Source organism: Ctenocephalides felis, unplaced genomic scaffold, assembly GCF_003426905.1.
Source record: "Ctenocephalides felis isolate EL2017-DRISC unplaced genomic scaffold, ASM342690v1 CF-g0.4_SCAFFOLD_01604, whole genome shotgun sequence".
NCBI lineage: Eukaryota > Metazoa > Arthropoda > Insecta > Siphonaptera > Pulicidae > Ctenocephalides > Ctenocephalides felis.
The window spans coordinates 2,578,550-2,605,149 of NW_020537758.1; the positions used below are offsets into that span (position 1 = coordinate 2,578,550).

The 26,600-nt window shown below is 29.3% G+C and overlaps 2 protein-coding genes across 2 annotated transcripts; one reads left to right on the forward strand and one right to left on the reverse strand.

Annotated features, from left to right (window-relative positions):
- Positions 1–1,684: 1,684 nt before the first annotated feature.
- On the reverse strand, positions 1,685–4,881 carry LOC113373120 (tubulin alpha-1 chain). Its single transcript, XM_026613437.1, has 3 exons — positions 4,776–4,881; positions 2,979–3,201; positions 1,685–2,871 (listed from the first exon to the last, which is right to left on the reverse strand). Exons 1-3 carry the CDS (start codon positions 4,776–4,778, stop codon positions 1,745–1,747), a joined length of 1,353 nt encoding a protein of 450 aa, XP_026469222.1. The 5' UTR covers positions 4,779–4,881; the 3' UTR covers positions 1,685–1,744.
- Positions 4,882–9,195: 4,314 nt separating this feature from the next.
- LOC113372816 (lipase 1-like) lies at positions 9,196–16,974 on the forward strand. The gene is made up of 8 exons (XM_026613155.1): positions 9,196–9,366; positions 11,010–11,187; positions 11,277–11,394; positions 12,796–13,042; positions 13,105–13,266; positions 13,328–13,412; positions 14,291–14,433; positions 16,630–16,974. The coding sequence occupies exons 1-8, from the start codon at positions 9,274–9,276 to the stop codon at positions 16,972–16,974; spliced, it is 1,371 nt and encodes a 456-aa protein (XP_026468940.1). The 5' UTR covers positions 9,196–9,273.
- The last annotated feature ends 9,626 nt before the right edge of the window (positions 16,975–26,600 follow it).

The following is a 26,600-nucleotide window of genomic DNA, read 5'->3' on the forward strand; positions in this document are numbered from 1 at the left end:
AGTTGAAGTGGTTATTTATCTAAAAATTTCAAGATCATGATAAGAATAAGGCAAATAAACTATTCAAGAGCATTTAATTGGTAGTAGTTGATTTTATAAATTAGAAAAATTATGAATAATAAATAACAACAATGGATTTTTTGTTGCAGCATTTGTATGGAATAAATGTTTGGTGTAACTATTTTTAATAAATTTGAGTTTTGATTTAAAGAACTTCATTTTAATTTTATATATCATCATTTTCAATTTTAGCAAGTAATTATTACGCGGCAAAATTTATCTTCAATATGAGAAATATTATAATTGTTCTATTATTTACAGTAGAAAACACTTGACTACTGAAATCAAAATTCTATTGAACACTTTCAATAATAATAGGCACTTTATTAATTTTTTAATTTACTAATAATTGAATGAAATGGGAAAATACTGAAAAGCCTTTTATTCAAATAAATTGTAAAAGTAATTTAATATAATTATACATTTTATGGTAATCAGTAAAGAATTGATTAAATTATCTACTTGCCATTTTGAATAATAATTATAAGTATTTGATAATTATATTAATGGAGAATTTGGGAATTAGTGGTTAGAGTTATGGGATTTCAATCAGAACTTTCAGGTTCGATGTTTGCTTCGGACAGCCTTATATCAAGCAGTAGTGACATCGGTTGAAAATAGTCTTTTTAGCCTGGGAAAGTGCATTTATTCATTTCTTCTTCTGTAACTTTTAAACAAAACGACTAATGTTCATAAAATATTTGTCAAGTTTGCCTAATTTGTCAACTTTGCCTAACAATATAGTGCCCTACAACAACTTGGTATACTTTAAATTAATATTTGCAACAATAACACATGCGAATTGAAAGGTCATTAAATGAAAATTTAATTTAACTTTTAAACGGTTTGTCCTAAATATATAAAATATTCGGCAAATTTGTTTAAATTTAATTAATATATAGCTCTGTCTAATAATATGAAACCCTACAGCAACTTTGTATACCCTAAAATCGTTTTAGAAAATAGACAATGTATATAAGCGCGTTAATTATAAATTTGGTCTTATATGCATTTATTATTATGTCTATTGTAACTTTTGAACAGTTTGTCTAATAAGAATGAAATATTTGACAAATTTGTACAAAATTAAATAATCTTAAACTTTTTCTAATATAATAAAGTCTTACAACAACTCGGTATACTTTAAATTAATATTTGAAATAATAACTAATTCTATAACAAATGTGTTGTAAGCTTATTAAATGGAAATACATTAATTTATTATATCTCCTGTAACTTTTAAACGGTTTGTGCTAAATATATAAAATTTGTTTCAAATTAATTTTTATGTAACTTTGTCTAATAATATGAAAACCTACAGCAACTCGGTGTACTCTAAAACTGGCATTGAATAATAAAGTATGGTAATGACTATAGTTATGTTTTTGCCAAAGTGCAACATTTTAATGTAAATTCTATAATTTTTAAACCAGTCGATTAGTATGAATGAAATATAAGACAAACTTGTTTAATTAAATTATCTTTAACTTTTTTTAATATTATAAGACCCTACAGCAACTCAGTATACTTTAAAATCGCAATATAAACTAGAAAATTATACTAAACTGGTTACTTTTGATAAATTTTAATCCTGAAAGAAAAACAGCGAAATCAAACAACTATATTTAAAAAATATTTTTTATTCAAGTGCTTTGCATCTCTTGGAATGATTTAATCAGACCTTTTAATATTCTTCGGCTCCTTCTCCCTCACCGTCTCCAGAGTCCATGCCAACCTCCTCGTAATCCTTCTCCAAAGCTGCCAAATCTTCACGAGCCTCAGAGAACTCACCTTCCTCCATACCCTCACCAACGTACCAGTGGACGAAAGCACGCTTGGCATACATCAAGTCAAATTTGTGGTCCAGACGAGCCCAGGCCTCAGCAATGGCAGTGGTGTTGGACAACATGCAGACGGCACGTTGAACCTTGGCCAAGTCTCCACCTGGTACAACGGTTGGGGGTTGGTAGTTGATGCCTACTTTGAAACCAGTTGGACACCAGTCGACGAATTGGATGGTGCGTTTTGTTTTGATGGTTGCGATGGCAGCATTGACGTCCTTGGGGACGACGTCTCCTCTGTACAACATGCAACAGGCCATGTATTTACCGTGACGTGGGTCGCATTTTACCATCTGGTTAGCTGGTTCAAAACAGGCGTTGGTGATCTCAGCAACAGACAATTGTTCGTGGTAGGCTTTCTCGGCGCTGATGACTGGTGCATAGGTGACCAAGGGGAAATGGATACGTGGGTAAGGCACTAAATTGGTTTGGAATTCAGTCAAGTCAACGTTCAAGGCTCCATCGAATCTCAAAGAAGCAGTGATTGATGATACGATTTGTCCAATAAGTCTGTTCAAGTTGGTGTAGGTTGGGCGTTCAATATCCAAGTTACGTCTGCAGATATCATAAATAGCTTCGTTGTCAACCATGAATGCGCAGTCAGAGTGTTCCAAAGTAGTGTGGGTTGTCAGGATGGAGTTGTAAGGTTCAACAACAGCTGTTGACACTTGAGGTGCTGGGTAGATGGCGAATTCCAACTTGGATTTCTTTCCGTAGTCCACAGACAAACGTTCCATCAACAAGGAAGTGAATCCTGAACCGGTACCACCTCCAAAGGAGTGGAAGATGAGGAAACCTTGCAGACCGGTACATTGGTCAGCTAATTTACGGATTCTGTCCAATACAACGTCGACGATTTCTTTTCCAATGGTGTAGTGACCACGGGCATAGTTGTTAGCAGCATCTTCCTTACCGGTGATCAATTGTTCGGGGTGGAACAATTGGCGGTAGGTACCAGTACGTACTTCATCTAGAGAGGAAAAGGATACATGAGATTTTACCCCGGGTATTTCAAAAATTAGCAGATCTGTCAAAGAGTTTAAATTTCCAAGACATGATCTATTTCCATTATCTTACCTACGACAGTTGGTTCCAAGTCAACAAACACAGCACGTGGCACGTGTTTGCCAGCACCAGTCTCGCTGAAGAAGGTGTTGAAGGAGTCATCACCACCTCCGATGGTCTTGTCAGATGGCATTTGGCCATCGGGCTGGATGCCATGCTCCAGACAGTACAACTCCCAGCAGGCGTTACCAATTTGGACACCGGCTTGGCCAACGTGGATTGAGATACATTCACGCTGGATAAAAGAAATTTAATTAAATAATTTATTCACATTTACACTGATGATAGGACAAATTAATAAATAAACTAATCAAGTAATTCTTTTACATTTACATTGATGATAGGTCAAATGGGCAGTATCAAAACGTTTGTAACTTGTATACATTCTTTAATAAAATCGTTTGTAGATCCTAAACCATTCGTTGGATTTGAATGAGGTAAAAGACAAATTTATTTAAAATTGAATAATCTATAAGTTTTACTAACAACATAAGACCCTACAGCAACCCGATATACTTTAAAATTGCGTTTGAATATAGGAACATAAAATATGACCGATTCACTTTTAGGAAGTGCATATATTAGGTTGTCAAATATCTCCCTTCCGCCTTTTTGTATTATAAACCAATAGCAAAAAAGCGGAAGGGAGATATTTGACAACCTAATATTTACTATATCTCTTGTAACTTTTGAAGCTGACGTCTAAAGTGATCAAAATATTAGACAAACTTGTTTATTATTAAATAATAAACCAATTTTACTAACAAAGTAAAACCCTATATCAACTCGGTATTCTTTAAAACAAGATAAGAGTGAAGAACGCGTTAAACAGATATTCATTTCTTTTACAATCCATAACTCTTAAACCGTTCGACTGATATAAATGATGAAGACAAATTTGTCTAAAATTAAATTATCTACAACTTTTTCTAACAAAATAAGGACCTAGAACAACTCGGTACACCTTAAAAAGCATTTGAATCTCAACGGACCTCATTTATCGGAAGTGCATTTATTTATTGCATCTCTTGTAACTTTTAAACGCGACGTCGTAAATGAATGAAATATTCGACAAATTTATTTAAAATTTAACTATCTATAATGTTTCTTAACATTTCATATCCATACAACAACTCGGTGTACTTTAAAATCGTATTTGAAAATAGACATAGTATTTACGTGCGTTAACCGTGAATTCGTAGCTCATTTATGCACTAATTTACATGTAACTTTTAAACGTGACGGCCTATACAAACGAAATTTTTGGCAAATTTATACAAAATTAAACAGACTACAAATTTTTCTAATAACCCAAAACCATACAGCAAATCGGTATACTTTAAAAACGCACCGAAAACTAGAAAATTATACCGCGTGCACGGTTGATTAAAACACTTATAACTCTTAAACCAATTGTTGGATAAAAATGATGTAAAAGACAAACTTGTTTAAAATTAAATAATAAATAACTTTTTCTAACAATATAAAACTCTTAAGCAACTCCTTATACTTTAAAATCGACCTTGAACAAGAAACTTGTAACACCTTTGTCAACGTCCGAACAATGAGGTCATCAGCCACACCCAAAAAAGAAATTATGCCCAAATAGTAATAAAAATAATATCTATAACACCAGAACAAATTTTACAGATAAATAAAACCACTTTTGAATCACATTTTTAGTATTAAACCTTCAAAATTTGACTTAAACGCGCCCCCGGCCGGCACAGTGACCTCGTGGCAAATCCTAAATTACACCCAAACTAACCCAAATTTTAACACTATTTTTATCTAATATTATTCACTTACCATTTTGAATTAGTCTTGTTTTGTTTTTTCGTAAAAAAAATAAAATATATAAGTTTAAAACTTAATAAAATGATCGTTCACTAAGCGAGCAAAGAGGCTTCCGTGGACGAACTGATGACTAAACCGGTACCAGGGATTCCTTTTATAGTTTCGGTGACGTCACTGGCACGTGGGAAAAGGGACACCGATATGGTTTTCGAAGATGGAAAGGGATGTAGATATGGGTTTTGGGAATGTTGGAGAGAGATGGGGAGAGACGCGTTGGTTTTCACGGGAATGTACTTGTTGGTCATGTTCTGTAGGCGAAGAATGAACCGTAATTGTAAGACATTTTTGAATATTTAATTTAAATTTATTAAATTTAATGGATTTTTATTAGCTAACACTCATGGAACATGTAGTATATGAATCAAAGATTTTGGAAAAAAAATTGTTTCGCAAAAACATTATCATAAGTACCTAAAAACACGTGTCCCACTTACAACCGGTACGCCTATATATTTTCCTCAGTATTTCTCAAACTTACATACAACCAAAAATACGTTTTTACTTTACTTGTACCAATTTTTCCAAAATTCTAAGTACTAAATAATATTTGTAATAAATTTATGAATATTATGTACTAATTTTTTACTGATTTCAATACAATTTTGTCCAAATAAATCCAAGTCCCATACAAAACCGGTACGTTCACGTATTTTGCATAAATTTTACAGTTATATATAAAATGGCATACTACACGTATTCATTTCATTATTAAACTATATACAAATAACAGTATTTGGTTTGTATAAAAATAAAATTTTGTTTTATATTAAAATTGTTTTATATTGTGCAACAGGTTTTTGAGTCCTGAGACATGTATTTTTTGTTTCTATTATACTTTGTAAATGGTTTGTCTAATGTTAATATTATATTTGGCAAATTGGTTCAAAATTTACTTACGTTTTAATTTTGTTATATATTATTAAATGATAAATCGTTTTGGTATATCTTAAAATTGCATTTGAAGCCATAGGATTATAAAGATCTCGTTAAAAATGCATTAACAGTTTATATCGTTTATAGATCCTAAACAATTTTATTAAATGAATGAGATATAAAACAAATATGCTCAAAATTAAATAATTAAAAAGTTTGTCTAAGAATGTAAGAACCTACAGCAACTTTATGTACTTTAAAATTGCAATTGAACCAGGAAATTATATGAAAATTGTTGGAAAGTGCATGTATTTTGAAATTGTTTACGGAACTCAAACTGTTTGAGTAATATGAATGAAGTATTAGATAAATTTATTCAAAATTTTATGCTTTTCAAATTTTTATTCAAAATTAAAAGTTTAACTAATAAAATAAGGTCCTAGATCAACTAGGTATACCTCAAAATCGCATTTGAAACAAGAAAATTATATCAAAAGAGTTGAAAGTGCATTTATTTTGAAAATCATTTCTAGTTCTCAAACCATTCGATTAATATAAATGAGGTATATGTCAAATTTGTTTAAAATTGAATTATCCACAACTTTTTCTAACAATATAAGATTCTAGATTAACTCTGTATACTTAAAAATAGCAATTAAATGCAGAAAATAACTTATAATTTCAATCATAAATTGGCTAATGAATAAAATTTTTATTTCTGAAAATAAATTTCCAGAAAAATTTTAATTTCTCAATTTTAACCATAAAAGCATATTTTTAAAATCATGACTTTATAAAGTGACAATAAGTCCGAAAAAACATCTGCAAAGGTGTTTCTCAAGACCGTTACGTCATTGTTACAAAAACAGGTAATAAATGGCAAGAACATATTTTACACGTGGGTAGAACAACTTGTTAATAATAATAAATAAATTATTCCATTTTAAATTTTCAATCATATCATATTCACTGAGAAATAAATTATCTTATCCAAGAAAGTTGTATTATTTTAGAATTTCTTTGCAATCAGAATCAAATGGTGTTTTGTTAGTATTAACAAAAATATTGAAATAATTTAACCTATGGTAATAAATAAAAGTCCACAATATTAAAGTCATATTTATTTATCTAATATGATTTTTTTATTAATATTCACTACATGTCCACAAAATCATTCAAATCCTAAAAAAATACTCATCATATATACGTAATTATCTCAATCTCAATCAATATTTCTTAACGACTTTATTTATTATAATTTCTGATAAAAAAATTTCTTTTGTTTAATTTTGCTAATATGTTTTGAAATTTAATACATATTTAAAATTATCAACATCTTTATTTATACATTTTCCATATCGGTTCATTATAATGGCATTTTATAAACAAAAGAAAACATTTATAAACAAAGACATGACGCATCAAGAATCATTCATTATTTGTTGTTTAATATCGATTGTTGAGTATACCGAGTTGCTGTAGGGCATAATAATATTAAACAATATTACAGACAATTTAATTCTGTATAAATCTTCCAAATATGCAATTTATTTTTACAAGAGATATAATAAATAAATGGATGAATGAGTTACCATTACCAACTCACAATTTGCTCTCTTAAATTCAAGTCTATATTCGAGAACGATTTTAAAGTATACCGAGTTGCTGCAGGACTTTTGGATGTTAGACAATATTATACATAATTTAATTCTGAACAGATTTGTTAAATATTTCGTTTATGTAAGATATAAAGTTCAAAAGTTACAAGAATTGAAATAAATAAATGCACTTGATCCAAGTCATCGATGTTTGATTGTAAATTTATAGTTATAAACTAAATTCAAACTATTATTTTATTTATAAATGCTTTTACAGCTAATATTTTAATTTATAGATATTATGAACTGATATGTTCTAATTATTTTTCATATTTTTTTTGTTACTTATAGGCATTTTATTTCTAGGCTGTTTGCGTACTTTACTCAAAAAAATATTTATAAATATCGACAAACAAAATAATTGACTAATTTTGCAAATTCACATTATAGTAGACATGTTCAAATACAATATATAAAAATTTCACTATTGTTGGTTAAATTTTATAGAAAATACATGAGTTCCAAATTTACATTTAAGCATATAATAATTTCAATCAATCTTTGCTGGCACGTTCATGCGCTTTCCTCAATCTTTTATTTATATCTCACAAAAAATAAAGAAAATTACTAATTTTTAAAATCAGTATCATATTAGATATATTCAAGTATAATATATTAAAATTTCAGTACTGTTGGATCATTGTTATATAATATACATGAGTTCCAAATATACATTTAAGCATATAATAATTTCAATCAAATTTTGCTGGGACGTTCATGCGCTTTCCTCAAACTTTTATTTAAATCTCACGAAAAACAAAAAATTTGACTAATTTTTAAAAGCAGAAGAACAAACGACATATTAAAGTATAATATATAAAAATTTCAGTATTTTTGGATCATTCTTATAGAAAATACACGAGTTCCAAATTTACATTTAAGCATATAATAATTTCAATCAATTTTTGCTGGGACGTTCATGCGCTTTCCTTAAACTTTTATATATATCTCACGACAAACAAAAAATTTTACTAATTTTTAAAAGCAGTATCATTGTAGACATATTTAAGTACATTATATTAAAATTTCAGTATTGTAAGATCAATCTGATAGAAAATATATGAGTTTTAAATTTACATCTCGAAGGCGTGATGTATGTGGGTCGAAGAGTTCTCGACGTGGAACGATGTTACCAAATAAGGTCTTCGTCTCGACGATCTTTCACTTTAATATAATTATATACAAACATATATATATATATATATATATATGTATATATATATATGCATATTTATATATGTGTGAAAGATATTTGGCTACATAGCCCACCCAATTTTATGAGAGAAAACAAAAACATATTTTTCAAATAGCTCTTTAAAAAATTTGATAACTACTACTATTAATAAAACACTTTAAAATATATTGCAAATAAATAAATATAATGAATAAATAAACAAACTCCTAATAAATATATCAGTAATAAAAAATAAATGGATCATTTTAGTTCATATATAATAATATAATAATTAGAAACTAGCAAATATAGGTAATAAAAATTCAATAAGATATCAGTAAGAAAATAAATTGGTTTAAGATACTTCGATAAAAACTTTCCTGATTTATTTATAATTCATACACTCTTTCAACATGCTTTTTTGAGTAGCTAAAATTTATATAAAAAAATTATTGTAAATAAATTTCCTTTATATTTGCACTTTGGACAACACTGTATGCTTTCATACAAACAATTCCAATTTCACACTTATAATAATTCAATTTCGCAATTTGTTATAACTCGAACAAATCAGAAATTATATATTGAAAATTTAATTTTATCATTTTATTCTAAATTAAATTTTTAAACTTGAAATCAAATATATTTGTTCATTTATACGATTTATTTATACATTACCGGACGTCGTTGGAACATATAGCATGGTCTTATAATTAATTTAAATTGGTTAAAAGATAGATTTAAAATGGTTTTTTTGTTTAATAATATTTGGCGAATTTTATTTATTTATGCAGTTTTTGAAGTAAGTCAGGCTGTAAACCATGAACAGTACTCTGGGGTATGTAAATGATAAAATAATAATTATTTATTTGCTAAATTAACCATACATATTTTTTATGAGAAATCTTTTTAGTTACTCATTTATTTGTGCATAATTTTTTATTATATATCTTGTAACTTCTGAAATGTTTGTTTAATATAAATAGTTTGTTTGGCAAATCTGCACAAAATTGAATATTAAATTTTATTGTCTAATATTTTAGAGTCTTAAACCAACTCGGTGTACTTGAAAATTGCAATTCAAATAGATTATGAGTCTGGGCGCTGTGATAGTACACGTACTTACAAAATGTCTTGTAACTTTCAAGGAGTTTGTTTTATTCAAATGGAATATTTGACAAATTCATTCAAAATTGAATAATCAACATTATTGTCTAATATTTTAGAGTCCTAAACCAACTCGGTACTTGAAAATTGCAATTCAAATAGATTATGAATCTGGGCGCTGTGATAGTACACGTACTTACAAAATGTCTTGTAACTTTCAAGGAGTTTGTTTTATTCAAATGGAATATTTGGCAAATTTATTCAAAATTGAATAATCAACATTATTGTCTAATATTTTAGAATCCTACAGCAACTCGGTATACTTGAAAATTGCAATTCAAATAGAATATGAACCTAGGCGCTGTAAATGTGCACGTATTTACTACATCTTTTGTAACTTCCGAAGAGTTCATTTTATTTAAATGGAATATTTGACAAATTTATTCAAAATTGAATAATCAACATTATTGTCTAATATTTTAGTATCCTACAGCAACTCGGTATACTTGAAAATTGCAATTCAAATAGAATATGAGTCCAGGCGCTGCGATAGTGCACATATTAGGTTGTCAAATATCTCCCTTCCGCTTTTTTGCTCTTGGTTTATAATACAAAAAGGCGGAAGGGAGATATTTGACAACCTTATATTTACTAAATCCTTTGTAACTTTCAAGGAGTTTGTTTTATTCAAATGGAATATTTGGCAAATTTGTACAAAATTAAATAGTGAACAATATTTTCTAACATTAAAAGCCCTACGGCAACTCGTTGTACCTTAAAACCGCCTTGCAAAACACATCAGCCATGTATTAAAAATTTAATTTAGTTTCGATCACGAACTGAAGACTTTGAACGACCATTGATTTATTATAATATTTATAACTTCAAAACCGCTTGTCTAATTTAAAAAGTATATTCATCAAATTTGTTCAAAATTAAATTATTTGCAATATTTTCTAACATCATAACGTTATAAAGCAACTCGATATAATTCAAAATTGCTCTTGAATGTAGGTAATGCATTCCAGCGCTCCAACCGTGTACTTTGAATTGAATACAAATCTTTAACTGTTTGTTCAATATGATCGGTGTCCAAGACAAACTTCTTTAAAATTAAATTATCTATAACTTTTTTTAACAACAAAAGATGCTACAACAACTCGGTATACGTTCAATTCGCTCTTGAATGTAAGCAATGCATTCCAAGCACTTTTTTCTTAAATTAAATATAAATCTTCAACCGTGCGTTTAATATAAACGATCTCCAAGATAAATTTCTTCAAAATTAAATCATCTACAACTTTCTCTGACAACAAGAAACTCTACAGCAACTCGGTATACTTTTAAAATGTTATTCTTCCAACTTTTTTTCAGAAAAGCTTAATTCATAAGAAAGGATATGAACACGAGGAGTACAAATTCATATCCAAAGACGGCTACACCATAACCTTAGACAGGATGCCAAATCCTGGCTTGGAACCCATTTTGTTGGTTCCGGGAATGTTGCAGAGCTCGTCAGCCTTTTTGATACAGGGAAGAAGAAGATGTTTGGGTAAAAAATGATAAACAATTGTTTTTGTTATTTAATTAGTTAGTAGGCTGGTATATGCTTTAAGATATTGTTATATATTGTTTTTTCAGGTTCTATTCTTCAAGATAATGACTACGATGTGTGGATTATGAACCCTAGAGGTTCCTATAAGTCCAGGGATCACGTTAAATACAACGCCGAAAGAGATTTTGAATATTGGGATTTCACGTAAATATAATAGTTATATATTTGTACATGCAACCCTAAATTTTTACCTTTCTACCATATAAACTCTGATTTTAATCCCACTTTTATCGAAAAGATTTTTTCTTAGCAATAGTAGTCGTCTAAAAATTTAAAATAAAATTTTTTCCATATCTATAAACTTCGAAGGTTTCTGGACATTTTGGAGAAGAAATGGATATGTGTATGTGTGTGTATACAATTTTTTAACTTCCCGTAGGGTAGTTATAGTAATGGGCCGAAGTCGAAAATGAAAATTTTTGCATTTATCGACGTTTTGAAGGTTTCTGAACATTTTGGCATACCTCAGAAAAAATGGATGTGTGTTTTGTATGTCCGCATTTTTTCGTCCACGTTTTCGGGCGCACGTATCAACCGATTTGAATGGTTTAAAAAATATTCGATCCCTATTGATAGGGAGATGTGCTCATTAGTTTTTGGCAAAGGCAGGTCCAGCCGTTACGGAGATACGGAGCAAAGAGTGCAGAAAATACAAATCGAGTTTTTGAGAGAACGGAGTATCGGATTTAAATGCTCTAAAAAACATTCGATTTGTAATGATTGGGAGAAGAAGTGATTAGTTTTTGGCAAAGACAGGTCCCGCCATTTTGAAGATACAGAGCTATATGTGCAAAAATGGCACATTTTTGAGTGAACTGAGCGTCCGACTTGAATGATCTAAAAAACTTTCTGCTTGTATTGACAAAACAATTGCTTCTGAAGAAAAAAAATTATTACATCTTTTTTTATTTTCCATAAAATATTTTTATAATTTTGAAATAAAAATTCAAAAGATGACCCAGGCTAAGCACAGTCTAAGCGCCCGAAATATATAGCGCCTATTGGAGCACTTTTCCAATTTTGTGAAAACTATTGAAAAATGTGAAAATGCCGCCAAGATAAGCGCAGTATAAGTGAAAATGTCGCACAGAATTATTTGCAAATACGTTTAGACTGTGACTATATGGGAGCACTTTTTCAATTTTGTGCAAATTTGGCAACTATTTTTTTTTTAATCGAATTCGAAACAAAATGACGATTGTTAATGTAATAATTGATTTATGATTTACATTTGATTTGCTCAGATATAATAAGATAAATAATGGAAGTTACAGATTATTTGTAATAATATATTTGAAAACGTTTAAAATTTCTCGAATATTTCATTACTGTACGGGAAGTTCCAGCAATTCACCTTAAGGCACGATGCCATACACTATTAGTTACCACTAGTTTAGATTATTTTTGTTTACCTCCCAGTATGGATGAGACCGAAGTCTGTCCCCTGTTTCTCTCACACAATGAGATTTTAGCTCTTTATCCATTCACAGTTTTGGCATATAGTTATTGACTATGTTTCCATTAATAACTTTCCATTTCTTTCAGTATCCACGAACAGGCGATTTACGACATCCCAGGGGCCCTCGACACGATCACCAACATCACCCACAAAAGATTTGTGAATTACATCGGCCACTCTCAAGGGGCCACATTGGCCCTCATCTACTTCTCCGAGTTTCCAACACATACCAAGAATATAGGCACCACTTTGCTGTTGGCACCGATTATTGGATGGCCTGAAAGGACGCAGGAGGAGGCTGACCTGCTGAAGATCTTGTACAATGAACTTGTGGTAAGGGATAAAGAACACACCAAATAATCTTGATACATTATCAATCATTTATTATTATGCAGAATCACAGTGAGAAGAGGGATTTAAATGATCAATTCCATGCCAAAAGTTGGTACGGAAAAATGATCCGGTCGTTCTGCAGAGCCTACAGGAAGAAACCGAGTGGTTTCTGTGAAATTTTCAGATTTATTGTTCCTGGATATAACAGATGTGACAAAGATATCGTAAGTAAAACTAGCAGATAGAAAAATATTGATATCTAATTTCAAATAAATTATTTTTTAGCCTGTATCAGAGGAATTTCTGGACTCGATGCCTGCTGGAGTATCTTTCCGTCAGGTTTTGCACTACATGCAAATATACATGTCCGGTAAAAGATAATTATTTACATTTAGTACATTAAGAGGCTCAACTAGTGTGAAATTTAAAAAAAATCGAATTTTCAATTTTTCCATATTTCGATAGGTTATACCTTTAAAAATAACATACCACAATTTTAAATCGATGTCTTAAACACTTTTTGAGTCACAGCCATTTAAAGAGTATATGTATAGTATATAGTACAACGATCATTTTATCTTCAAACGCGTTTTTCTCAAACAGCATTTTCCGAATTTGCTGCAGCAATTACTCAAAAATAAATGATCCGATCACTATCAATTTTTTTTTACATGTTCTATATATAGTTCTCCGTAAAATGATCTATCGATTATTTAGTCGGATCAAAAATCGAATTTTGGCAGTCCAAAAACGACCAAAATTTTTGGTAAAATTCGATTTTTTTTTAAAAAACGCTGTCATTTTGTCAATTTTTGATTTTTTTCTTTATCGTAGCTCATTTTACAGACAATGTTATCTAGTTTAACGAGTTTTTTTTTTAATTTCATCCACGTAGAAGGCCGGAATCACTGCAGAAGTGAAGAGCCTTTTTTTGTCGCGCCGTTGGAGATCGACGATAACTTAAAAAAATATTAAATTTTTTTCTTCAAAAATTTACTATGTATTCTTAAAACATGTATAAATATATCCTAAAATTTTGAAATGATTGATAAAGTAGTTTTTTTTTAATATAAATTCCAAAAATCACCTTTTTTTAGACGGTTACACTAGTTGTGCCCCTTAATATAAAATGTATTAAATTTTTTTTTAAGTTGTACAACATTAGAAAGATTATCTCAGCGTATGATTTTTTTATTTGCTATGGGATTAGTATTTTATTTATTTTGTGGTGCTCTTTTTTTATTTTAGGCCAACTCCAGGGCTTCGATTATGGACCAGAAGGCAATATGGAAAAATACAAACAGCCCGAGCCCCCTGTATATGATGCTGGACATGCAAAGAACGAGCTTTCGGTATTTTATTCCGAAGATGACAATATATGCGCTCATGATGTAAGAAATAATTTGTTTATATATATATACTATAACTTAAAAATATTAAATTTTTTTCTTCAAAAAATTTACTATGTATTCTTAAAACATGTATAAATATATTCCTAAAATTTTGAAATGATTGATAAAGTAGTTTTTTTAATATAAATTCCCAAAAATCACATTTTTTTTAGACGGTTACACTAGTTGTGCCCCTTAATATAAAATGTATTAAATTTTTTTTTAAGTTGTACAACATTAGAAAGATTATCTCAGCGTATGATTTTTTAATTTGCTATGGGAATTAGTATTTTATTTATTTTGTGGTGCATTCTTTTTTTATTTTAGGCCAACTCCAGGGCTTCGATTATGGACCAGAAGGCAATATGGAAAAATACAAACAGCCCGAGCCCCCTGTATATGATGCTGGACATGCAAAGAACGAGCTTTCGGTATTTTATTCCGAAGATGACAATATATGCGCTCACGATGTAAGAAATAATCTGTTTATATATATATACTAGATGACCCGGCAAACGTTGTCCTGCACCCACGTCTACCATTCAAAAGTTCCAAATTCCTTAATATCTATCCTATACTTTTTAATATCCTGTTTGATGTCCTGCCTTTGTGATTCATGTATGGTGTTAGCATAAGCAGTATAAGAATAAGAAAAAAATAATATAGTTCCTATGGTAGAAAGACAATATCAAACTTGATTTTACCACACAACATAATTGCTTCAATAATTTAGTCTATAATTTTCATAATCTCGTACGATATATTAGTTGCTTTTTGGTATGTATTCCCATCAATAGGAATGGAATACAATCCATTACAATACTATAGTTAACTTCCCGAAAGAGAAGTTTGTTTTTATCAAAAAAAATCTGGTTTGCTAATTTTATGTTTACTCGACGTTTCAAGCCATTCTGATTCGAATGAGACCAAATTTGAAAAAAGTATGTGTATGTGTGTGTATGTATGAGTGTGTGCGTGTGTGTGAACAGATTTTTTGCCGTAAATCGATGTTTTCTCAAAAACGGCTGGACCGATTTCAAACATTTAGAAGCCATTTGATGCACCTCGATGAGGACTATTGTTTGCCAGTTTTGTGCGACGATCGGCCAAGCCGTTTCTTTATAAATAGCAGAAAAGTGAAAAGCTTTTCGCCCACGTTTTAGGCCGCAATTCTGAATCGATTTTGAAAATTCAAAGATCCAAAGATATTGGTTGGTAATCGTGCTGATTAGTTTTTGGTAGAGATCGGCCGGGCCGTTTTCTTGTAATAAAATGTTAAAAAAATTTTACTACGATTTTTATCATTATTTTTTTGATGATAGATACCATAGTCTTATAGATCATACTGAAATATACGGCCCTACGACAACTCGTTTAACTTTAAAAATTCGTCAAAAATTGGTATCGTTCTTTTGGCATTTAGCCAACATTAGACCTTTCATCGACGTTTGCGCAAAAACGCCTGAACCGATTTTAGAAATTTAAAAGCCATTTGATGTATTTCGGTGAGGACTATCGTTTGTCAGTTTTGTGCGACGATCTGCCGAGCCGTTTCTTTATAATTCGAAAAAAGTGTTAAACTTTTCGTGCACATTTAAGCTCATACTACCGAATTGATTTAAAAAAATCAAAAACTGTTCGAAAGATATTGGTTGGGAATGATACTGATTAGTTTTAGGTGAAAATCTACCGAGCCGTTTTCTTGTAATTAACTGTTGGAAAAAAAATTAAGCTGATTTTTATATAATTTTTTGGCGATATATATCATGGTCTTATAGAATTTACTAAAATATTACGGCCTTACGACAAATAGTTTAAATGTAAAAATCATCAAATTGTGAAAAAATGAGTAGTTTTTTTGACGTTTGTTAAAATTAAAATTAGGCGATTTACTTGAAATAACGATAGAGTACTTAGTCGTAATAATTATACTAAACCATTAAAGTCCTACGGAAACTGGTTCAATTACAAAAATTATTGATTTGTGAAAATTGGCTTTAGAAAATACTCCGAGTTAACGTGTTCATTCTTTTTCAATTATATGTAATAAATTCACTCAGAATACTTTTAATCACTCATAAATTAATTAATTTTTTATTGATTAAGTCGATTATTAACACATATCAGGAAGTTCATGTAACTTGCCTCAAGGCAAAATACCAATACCAGCTAGTTACATTTTTTTCTCTTCGCCAGTCGGTTCACGACATGTTCGTTGATATGCGCGGCCTGAAGGACATCGTCCTGGTCGATGGCGATCACTTCACCCACAACGACTTCCTTTGGTCACCAGAGGCCTACGAAGAGGTCTACATGGAGGTGCTGTGGGAACTGAGCGGCTTGATACATAAAATTCAATCTTACATGGCCATGAGCAGCACGGTGGAATTTGAATCGGATGAAAGTGATGAATCGTCGGATGAAAGTGATGAAGATGATAGTCATCAGCCGAAGGAAAAGCGTGCTCATCAGCCGGGTCATGATCACAGTCATGAGAAGAATGATGATCATGGTCATCAGCCGGATAAAACTTCAAGCTAAGATGGAGAAAGCAGCAGAATTATTAAACAAATTTGTTTATAATCTCTTGTAACTATTGAACAGTTTGAGTAATATAAATCAAACTTTAAGAAAACTTGTTTGAAATTAAATTATTTATAATATTGTCTAATATTATAGAACTCTACAGCAACTCGGTATACTTCAAAATTGGTTTTGGAAATAGATTATTAACGCAAGAAAGTAGAGCAACTCAACATTCAATCTAGAACTAATATCTCTTGTAATTTTGAATCATTTGCGCAAAGTTCGTAAAATTTAAGCAAATGTGTTTAAAATTAATATATTTATAATATTGTCTAATATTATAGTACTCTACAGCAACTCGGTATGCTTCAAAATTGGTTTTGGAATAGATTATTACGCAAGAAAGTAGAGCAACTCAAATTCAATTTAGAACTGCTTTATGAAATTTTATGCATTTGTTTTAAAATATCCCTTGTAACTTTTGAATAGTTTGTGCAAAGTTAGTAAAATATTAAGCAAATTTGTTCAAATTAATTATTCATATATTGTCTAATATTATAGAGCTCTACAGCAACTCGGTATATCTAAAATTGCAATTGAAATAGGTTTGTTATCGTTAGTGCATACTAATCGAGTGACCCACAACCAATCGTGTTTTGCTTTATGGAATTTTATGCATTTATATGCATATTTATTAATTTTATATCTCTTGTAACTTTTAAACGTTTGAGTAAAGTACATAAAATATTAAAGCAATTTGTTTAAAATTAAATGATTTATAATATTGTCTAATATTGTAGATCTCTACAGTCACTCGGTATACCTTAAAATTGCAATTGAAAAATAGATTGTTGACGTGGGTGCATACTTTATGCATTCGTTTTTTATATCTCTTGTAACTTTTGAATCGTTTGTGCAAAGTCGTAAATATTACAGCAATGTGTTTAAAATTATATATTTATAATATTGTCTATATTATAGTACTCTACAGCAACTCGGTATACTTCAAAATTGGTTTTGGAAATAGATTATTAACGCAAGAAAGTAGAGCAACTCAAATTCAATTTAGAACTGGCTTTATGAAATTTTATGCATTTGTTTAAAATATCCCTTGTAACTTTTGAATCGTTTTGTGCAAAGTTAGTAAATATTAAGCAAATTATGTTCAAATTAATTATTCATAATATTGTCTAATATTATAGAGCTCTACAGCAACTCGGTATATCTTAAATTGCAATTGAAAATTAGGTTGTTATCGTTAGTGCATACTAATCGAGTGACCCACAACCAATCGTGGTTTTGCTTTATGGAATTTTATGCATTTTTATATGCATATTTTATGAATTTTATATCTCTTGTAACTTTTAAACGGTTTGAGTAAAGTACATAAAATATTAAAGAAATTTGTTTAAAATTAAATGAATTATTAATATTGTCTAATATTGTAGATCTCTACAGTCACTCGTATACCTTAAAATTGCAATTGAAAAATATATTGTTGACGTGGGTGCATACTTTATGCATTCGTTTATTATATCTCTTGTAACTTTTGAATCGTTTGTGCACAGTTATTGAAATATTAAGCAAATTTGTTCATTAAATTAAATTATTTATAATATTGTCTAATATTGTAGATCTCTACAGTCACTCGGTATACCTTATAATTGCAATTGAAAAAGAGATTGTTAACGTGAGTACATACTAATTGAGCGATCCATAACCAATCATGGATTGTCTTTATAGAATTTTATGCATTTGTTTAATATATCTCTTGTAACTTTTAAACGGTTTGAGTAGAGTACATAAAATATTAAAGAAATTTGTTGCAAATTAAATATTAACAATGTTGGCTAATATTATAATGCTCTAGAACAACTCTATATACTTTAAAATAGCAATTGAATGTAAAAAATGTATAAGATCTATAGAAATTTCATCACAATATTGTCTAATATCACAAGACTCTACATCAACTCGGTATATTTTAAAATAGCAATTTCATATAGAAAATTGTTTAAAACAAGCTAAATATGTATTCATTCATGATATCTCACATAACTTTCAAATCTTTCTTCCGAGAGGAATGAAATATTTAACGAATTTGTATAAAATTAAATTATCTATAATATTTTCTAACATAATAACGCACTACAGCAATGTATAGGTCTATAGACATTTTAACCAAGAATTGCATGTATTTGATTTTATGCATTTTTTTAAAATAACTTCAAAACTGTTTGTGCAAAGTTAGTGAATTATTAAGCAAATTTGTTTAAAATTGATTTATAATATTGTCTAACATTATACTGCTCTAAAGCAACTTGGTATACTTTAAAATAGCAATTGAATGTAAAAATAGAGATCTATAGAATTTTAACCGTGAATATGAATTTATTCATGTTTTTATTATATCTGTGAACCGTTTTCGTATTATATATTAAATATTAAGCAAATTTGTTCAAAATTATATAATCTTTGTATAATTATACTGCTCTACGTTAATGTAACAAGTTCCTCACTTCAAGTTGCACAATTCAATCCTTGCACGAGCTCTAGGCATTTATATAGAGCGCTGATCAGTCGTTATCAATCCTTCTTTGAGTGCCGGTGTAAACAAATATTTAACCATTTCTACATGTGTTTTCACAAATCTTTAATAATGAAACTTATTATAAAGTGTTTAACGTGTTTACACATCTCTATAATGGAGATTAATAGTTGTGTTAGGTTAGATAAGTGTGTATTTGTTTATTACTACTTTTGGGACCTGTTGAACTTTTATCCAAGATGGATGTGAAATTTGGTAAATTTACACAAAATTTAATAACCTATAATATTTGTATACTTATGCATGTAAAGGATATTATATATATAACTAGTCGCTATAGCTTTACAATTGCGATTTAACATAAATAATTATATCGAATGTGCATTTATTTATTAAGCTTGACATTCCTTTGTAACATTTGGAACTTTTATCCAAGATGGACGAAAAATTTAGTAAATTTGAACAAAATTTTATTATCTACTATTTAATCTCTAAAGTAACTCGTGTGCTTTAAAATGCGTTTTGACGTAAATATTTACATGTAGTGCACTTATTTACTATTAGACTAGTGATTTTTAAAGTGTTTGGTTAATATTAATATAACATTAAATTAATTTGTTTGAAACAAAATGGTGCACAATATTGTTGAACATCAAAAGATTTTACAGAAACCCTGTATAGTTCAAAATAACACCTCAAAATATAAAATTATTGACCAATAATAATATATTCATTGATATTTAGAGGAAAATGTAAGAACAAAATATTTTCTCTAACAATCTTGAACTTAAATATATTTATTTAAGTTCAAGATTGTTGGAGAAAATATTTTGTTTTTACTACTATAGTTATTGTTTAGTTTAACATTATTTTACAGGCACTATTTTGGAAAAATTCAGGTCCAATAATAAATTTTATCCTATTGGTGAGTTGCTTCACATAAACATCAATATATAAATAAATTCTCTATAATTCTTTATCTATTCTTTATTTATAGAATCTAGTGCTTTTATTTATTAAATCTCTTATAACTTTTGAACAGTTTGAGTAATATAAATCAAATATTAAGCAAATTTGTTTAAAATTAAATTATTTACAATGTTGTCTAATATTATGCATTCCTACACCAACTCTATATACTTTTAAATTGCATTTGAAATTAATATATTCAAGAAAGCATATACAGAGTATAATGCATTTGTTTATTATATCTCTTGTAACTTTTAAACCGTTTGAGTATTATAAATGAAATGTTCAGTGAATTTGCTTAATATTAAATGATTTATAATCTTGTCTAATATTATAGCACTCTACAACATCTCGGTATACTTTAAAATTGCAATTGAAACAAAAAATAGAGTGTTGAATATACGTTGGAAATGCTCATATATTTATTATATCTAATAATTTTTTGAAACGCGTTTATATTAGATAGGTACAAAAAATGTTTGAAAAAATAGTTTAAATTATATTATTTTTATGATTATCTATTAGGGGCCGTCCGAGGGGCGTACCTTCAATTAGGGGTTTGACAAAAAATTACCTAAGAGAGGGCGGAGTCTAGTAAGATATCACATGTATTTATTTTTTACCTGAATTTAAAAAAAAAAAAAAAATTTTATGGTTTTTTTTTGGTACTAAAAATAGGATGAATAGGGGTAATTTTTAATATGATCAAGAGTGAGGGGAGGGTCCAAAAATCCTTAGAAATCGATCTGGTTAATGGCCAGCCCTTATAATGATCTTCAGCAATTTGTATACTTTGAAAAAAATAGAAAATTATTCTGAATTTACAGTTAGACATGTAGAAGTACATATTTTTGTTATATATCTTCCAAACCGCTTGTCTAACATTTATAAATATTTGGTGAATTTGTTCAAAATTGAATAATCTATAATATGTTCTAATATCATAAGTCTCTATAGCTACACGGTATACTTTAAAGTCGCATTTGAAATTACAAAAAATGTATTGTGTCCAGTTACCTTACTTGTTATATCTCTTATATCTTCCAAACCGCTTGTCTAACATATATGAAATTTTTGGCAAATTTGTTCAAAATTGAATGCTCTATAATGTTTTCTAATATCATAAGTCTCTACAGCAATTCGGTGAACATTAAAATCGCATTTGAAAAGAGAAAATGATTCTCTATTCTTACAATTAGTTCAAGTGCCCATATTCATTATATCTCTTGTAACTTTCAAACCGCTTGTCTGCCATATATAAAATATTTGGCAAATTTGTTCAAAATTGAATAATCTATAATATTTTCTAATATCACAAGTCTCTACAGCAACTGGGTGTACTTTAAAATCGCATTTGAAAAGAGAAAATTATTCTCCGTACTTACAACTAGTTCAAGTGCACATATTATTATATCTCGTGTAACTTTTAAACTGCTTGTTTAATATAAATAAAATATTAGACAAATTTATACAAAATTAAATAATTTATAGAATTTTCTAATATCATAAGATTCTACAGCAACTCGGTATACTTTAAAATCGCAATTGAAATTTTAAAAAATATTCTGTCCAGTTGCTTGCAACCCACATTTATGAATTTATTTTGTAAAAAAAAATTATTAAAGCTATTGTTTAGTGCAATTATATAAATACTAATATAAACTATTAGCAGCAGTTTGTCTCTGTGAAAAGATCATTTTTACATTCCTCATCCTGAAGTAAAACTTCCATGGCAACCAAAGTTTTGTTGATGGAATAAAAAATCGCTGAAAGATTTTAGTGCAAGCGAAATGAAGAGTTGGAAAATTTGTCTAACAACTAAATCTGAATTTTGTTGATTATATAAGTCGTTGTTTTACACTTGCCTTAAGGCAAAATGCCACTTACAACTAGTTCCATATTAAATTAAATCGAAATGGAGCATTTACCCGATGATTACGACATTTTGTCGCATCCTTTGTTCCAATTGCCGAAAACTTTTAGAGAAAAACCGACATTTAAAGGTGACAAACATAAAAAACTACCACCAATTGCCAGGAAGGACAAGAAGACCAAAAAAGTTAAAAGTAAGCACCACCATATACACATACAAATATTTACCTTATTTTATTTATTTATGTCTATCTATTATTTTTAGAGGGTTTAACTTACGCGGCTCTAAGGAAGGAGCGTGAAGAATTTCGCAAAAGACTGATTAATTTAATAATAAGAAAAGACGATGGCGATCCAAACGATATTCCTTCTCCAGAAGAAAAGGAGTTTTGCGTTATTATTATTATATACATCATGGTATCGATACTGTGCATGTTGCACCTTTGCAACCGAAGATTATGAAAAGGTAACATTTATTTGTTATATCACTTGTAACTTTTAAATTATTTGTTGAATATAAATGAAATATTAAGCAAACTTTTTTAAAATTCGTTCTTTATAATATTGTCTAATATTATAATACTCTACAGCAACTCGGAATACCTTAAAATTGAGTTTGAATTCAGGTACTAGAATCTAAACTTTGCTTACATTAAATCATAAATTGACGAGACATTTATTGGATGTGCATATAATTATTGTATCTCTTATAACTTTTAAATCATTTGTTTAATATAAAAGAAATATTAGACAAACTTATTTAAAATTAAATAATTTACAATATTGTCTAATATTATAGAACTCTCTACAGCAACTCGGTATACTTCAAAATTGGTTTTGAATTCGGGTATGTAAATCTGTATTGAGCTTACAATTATCTATGCATTATGCTGTTTATTGGAAGTGCAATTGTTTATTATATCTCTTGTAACTTTTAAATAGTTCGTTTGATATAAATGAAATATTCAGTAAATTTATTTAAAATTGGATGCTCTATAAAGTAAGCAGTCTAATATTATGTAACCCTACAGCAACTCGGTATACTTTAAAATAGAGTTTGAATGTAGATATGTAAATTTGAATTCTGCTTACATTTAATCATGCATTGACGAGACATTTATTGGAAGCGCATTTGTTTATTATATATCTTGTAACTTTTAAATTATTTGTTTGATATAAATGAAATATTCAGTAAATTTATTTAAAATTGAATGCTCTGTAATATTGTCTAATATTATGCTACTCTACAGCAACTAGGTGTACTTTAAAATCGCGTTCAAAGTATTTTTTTTTAGATTTCAGGAAAATCTTTTAGATGATATATTGGAGTTGGTGTATAAAAAATATTTAATGCATTAATTATATATCATAATTTTTATACTTGTCGAAACGTTGTATGGAAGAAAAGGAAGTTTGTTCTTAAAATATTCAAGTGCAAGCAATTTAGTGGTTTTATTTCTCATATCTCTTGTAACTTTTAAACGGACTGTTTGATATAATTGAAATATTTGACAAATTTGTGCAAAATTATATAATCTATAATTTTTTAATACTATAATGCTCTACAGCAACTCGGTGTACTTTAAAATTGCGTTTAAAAAAAGGCTACATGTGCTAAACATACAGGTAATAAACTTATTCTAGGGACAATTTTGTACAAAATTCTATACTATTATTTAATATTAATTTTCCTCGCAGCAACTTGTTATACTTTAAAATGTATTATCATTATTTATGTGTCTATATTTTTATTTCCAGAGTATTTTCCTTAATAAGTCAAAAACTTCTCAAATGGACGTCTTGTTTAAATTTGTTAACAAACGAAGTCAAAGAAGACTATTTGGTGGCTGTAAAAAAAGCTATAGTGGATTTTGTTCTGCAGGATTCATCAAAAGCAAAGACAGGGTAAAAATGGATGAACAATTTAATAAATTATAATTGATTTTGATATTAAGTTTTTTTCCCTTGTAGATTGTCCAATTCGATTCGCCGGAACGTGCCGAATTAAAAATATTTACAATAGAATGGAAAGTTAGTTTTAATAAAAATCGTACGAAGATTCAGAAATGCTTGAACACGGTCAATCCTTATGTTGGGGAAGTTATTAATATTTGGGTTCGAAAATTCAGGTAATTATCCTGATGTACTTATTAAATCGAAGAAGTTATTAATATTTGGGTTTGGAAATTCTGGTATTTATAATTACAATGGCTAGGCTATAGCCAGATGTACTTATTAAATCTCTTGTAAATTTTAAATAGTTGGTTTAATATAAATTGCATATTTGGCAAATGTGTACAAAATTAGATAATCTTCAGAATTGTCTAACATCATAATGCTATACAGCGACTCGGTATACTCATAAATGACCATTTAGAAGAATACAACGAGTTATAGAAGATGTATTCATGTTGCAAGTGCATTTGTTTACTACATTTTTTTTAACTTGTAAACTATATAAATAGTACATTTGGCAAATTAGTCCAAAATTAAAAACCAACAAGTTTGTCTATTACCATAATGACCTTCAACAAATTGGTCTACTCTAAATTTATTTCGCGAAAGGATAAATGTGCACACAAAGTTTTTTCCCTTCTTCAGGGACTTTCGTCTGGTGGACACCAACTCTTTGTCCAAATGCGGTGGTGCCTTATCTTTGGCCAATTTCGAATCGGAGGTGAAATCTCATTTATCCAAAGCAAGAGATCTTATGCTGAACGATTGGTTGCCTTCTTTGAGAGATCTCCTGATGCGAAGGCAACGCAGCAGGGCCAGGGCCAGGTCCAGATCGTCCAAACACAGGTAGGAGAAATAACCCAGAAAACAAATCTATCATAATGTTTAATGATTTATATTGATTTTTAATCTATCATTTAATGTTTTTGTTATTTTTTTTTAAGATTGCGTCCAATAAACGACGAACGTTCCAACGAAAGTTTCTTCGACACCATCGCCTGTGTAATGGAAAGACAACTCCAAGAATTGTGCCTGAACAGCGCCAGGGATTACGCTGATTATGTGGCTGATTACGGGGTAACAAAACACCAAAAACAATTTCCAAATACACAAAACAATTATCTACTTATCTAATTATTTTTAGCAAAGAAACAGAGGCATCCAGATCAACATAGTCCGTCGAAAAGACGGCCTGCATTTCGAACCGTCGTTCAAAAAAATCCAAACAGTCTTCCTGAACACTTTCAAATTCATGGTGAAAATTGTCAAAGATATTCCAAGAGTCGATGTCAATTCTAACCAGGACGAGGAGAGGAAAATGTTAAAAGTAGACCAAGAAATTTAAAAATAATTATTTGTGGGTGATTAATATTTTTGTTTATTTTTTAGCCCATAATTCCCGAAGATTTGATCGAGAAATGCAGACAGGAGGTACATGAGATTTTGGAGGATCACAGAATTGGACCAGAGTTGCTTGTACAGGATTTTGATCAGTTTATTGATTTGATTAATGGAAATGTAAGTTATAAATATAATCATGAATTATCATATATCAATTATAACTGATAAATATTGTTTTTTTAGGTTCAGGAACAGATGAAGGAGTTTTTTGCAACAGAACATCCATTTGAAGAATATTGCGAGTTGATTGAGAAATTTCAGAGCACTTCCTATAAAATACCAGTCGAAGTAAGAAAATTATACATATATAAATATTAGGGTGGTCCTTAATATGGACATTTTCGAATTTCCTTGCTCCCAAGAGCTCAAATGGTTCCAAATTGATGAAAAGCAATTCTCTGAAAGTTTCAGCTCTTGATGTTAATTTTAGATAGTGCGCAATTCAATCAAACTTCATATGGAAATAGCATGACAAAATTTTCAAAAATTTTCAAAATGTTTTTAGATATAATTTAGGAAACAAATGATTGAATTTTATTCAAAATTTGTCATTAAGTTATGCCTAAATTATTTTTTTTTTATTTTCAAAATTTTTTCCATGTTATTTTCATACAAAACTTTGATTGAATTGTGCTCTATCTAAAAGACAATATTAAGAGCTAAAACTTTCAGAGAATTGTTTTTTATCAATGTGGAATCATTTGAACCCTTGGGAGCAAGGAAATTCGAAAATGTCCATATTAAGGACCACCCTAATAAATATATATTATATAATCAATGTGATTTTTGCTCAAGGTGGAGCATGTGGTCACCATTGGTTTGTACGAAATGCACAGAGAAGATTTGGTGCAATCTTTAACAAATGCTGCTGTTAAAAATAAGGATGATTTGATCA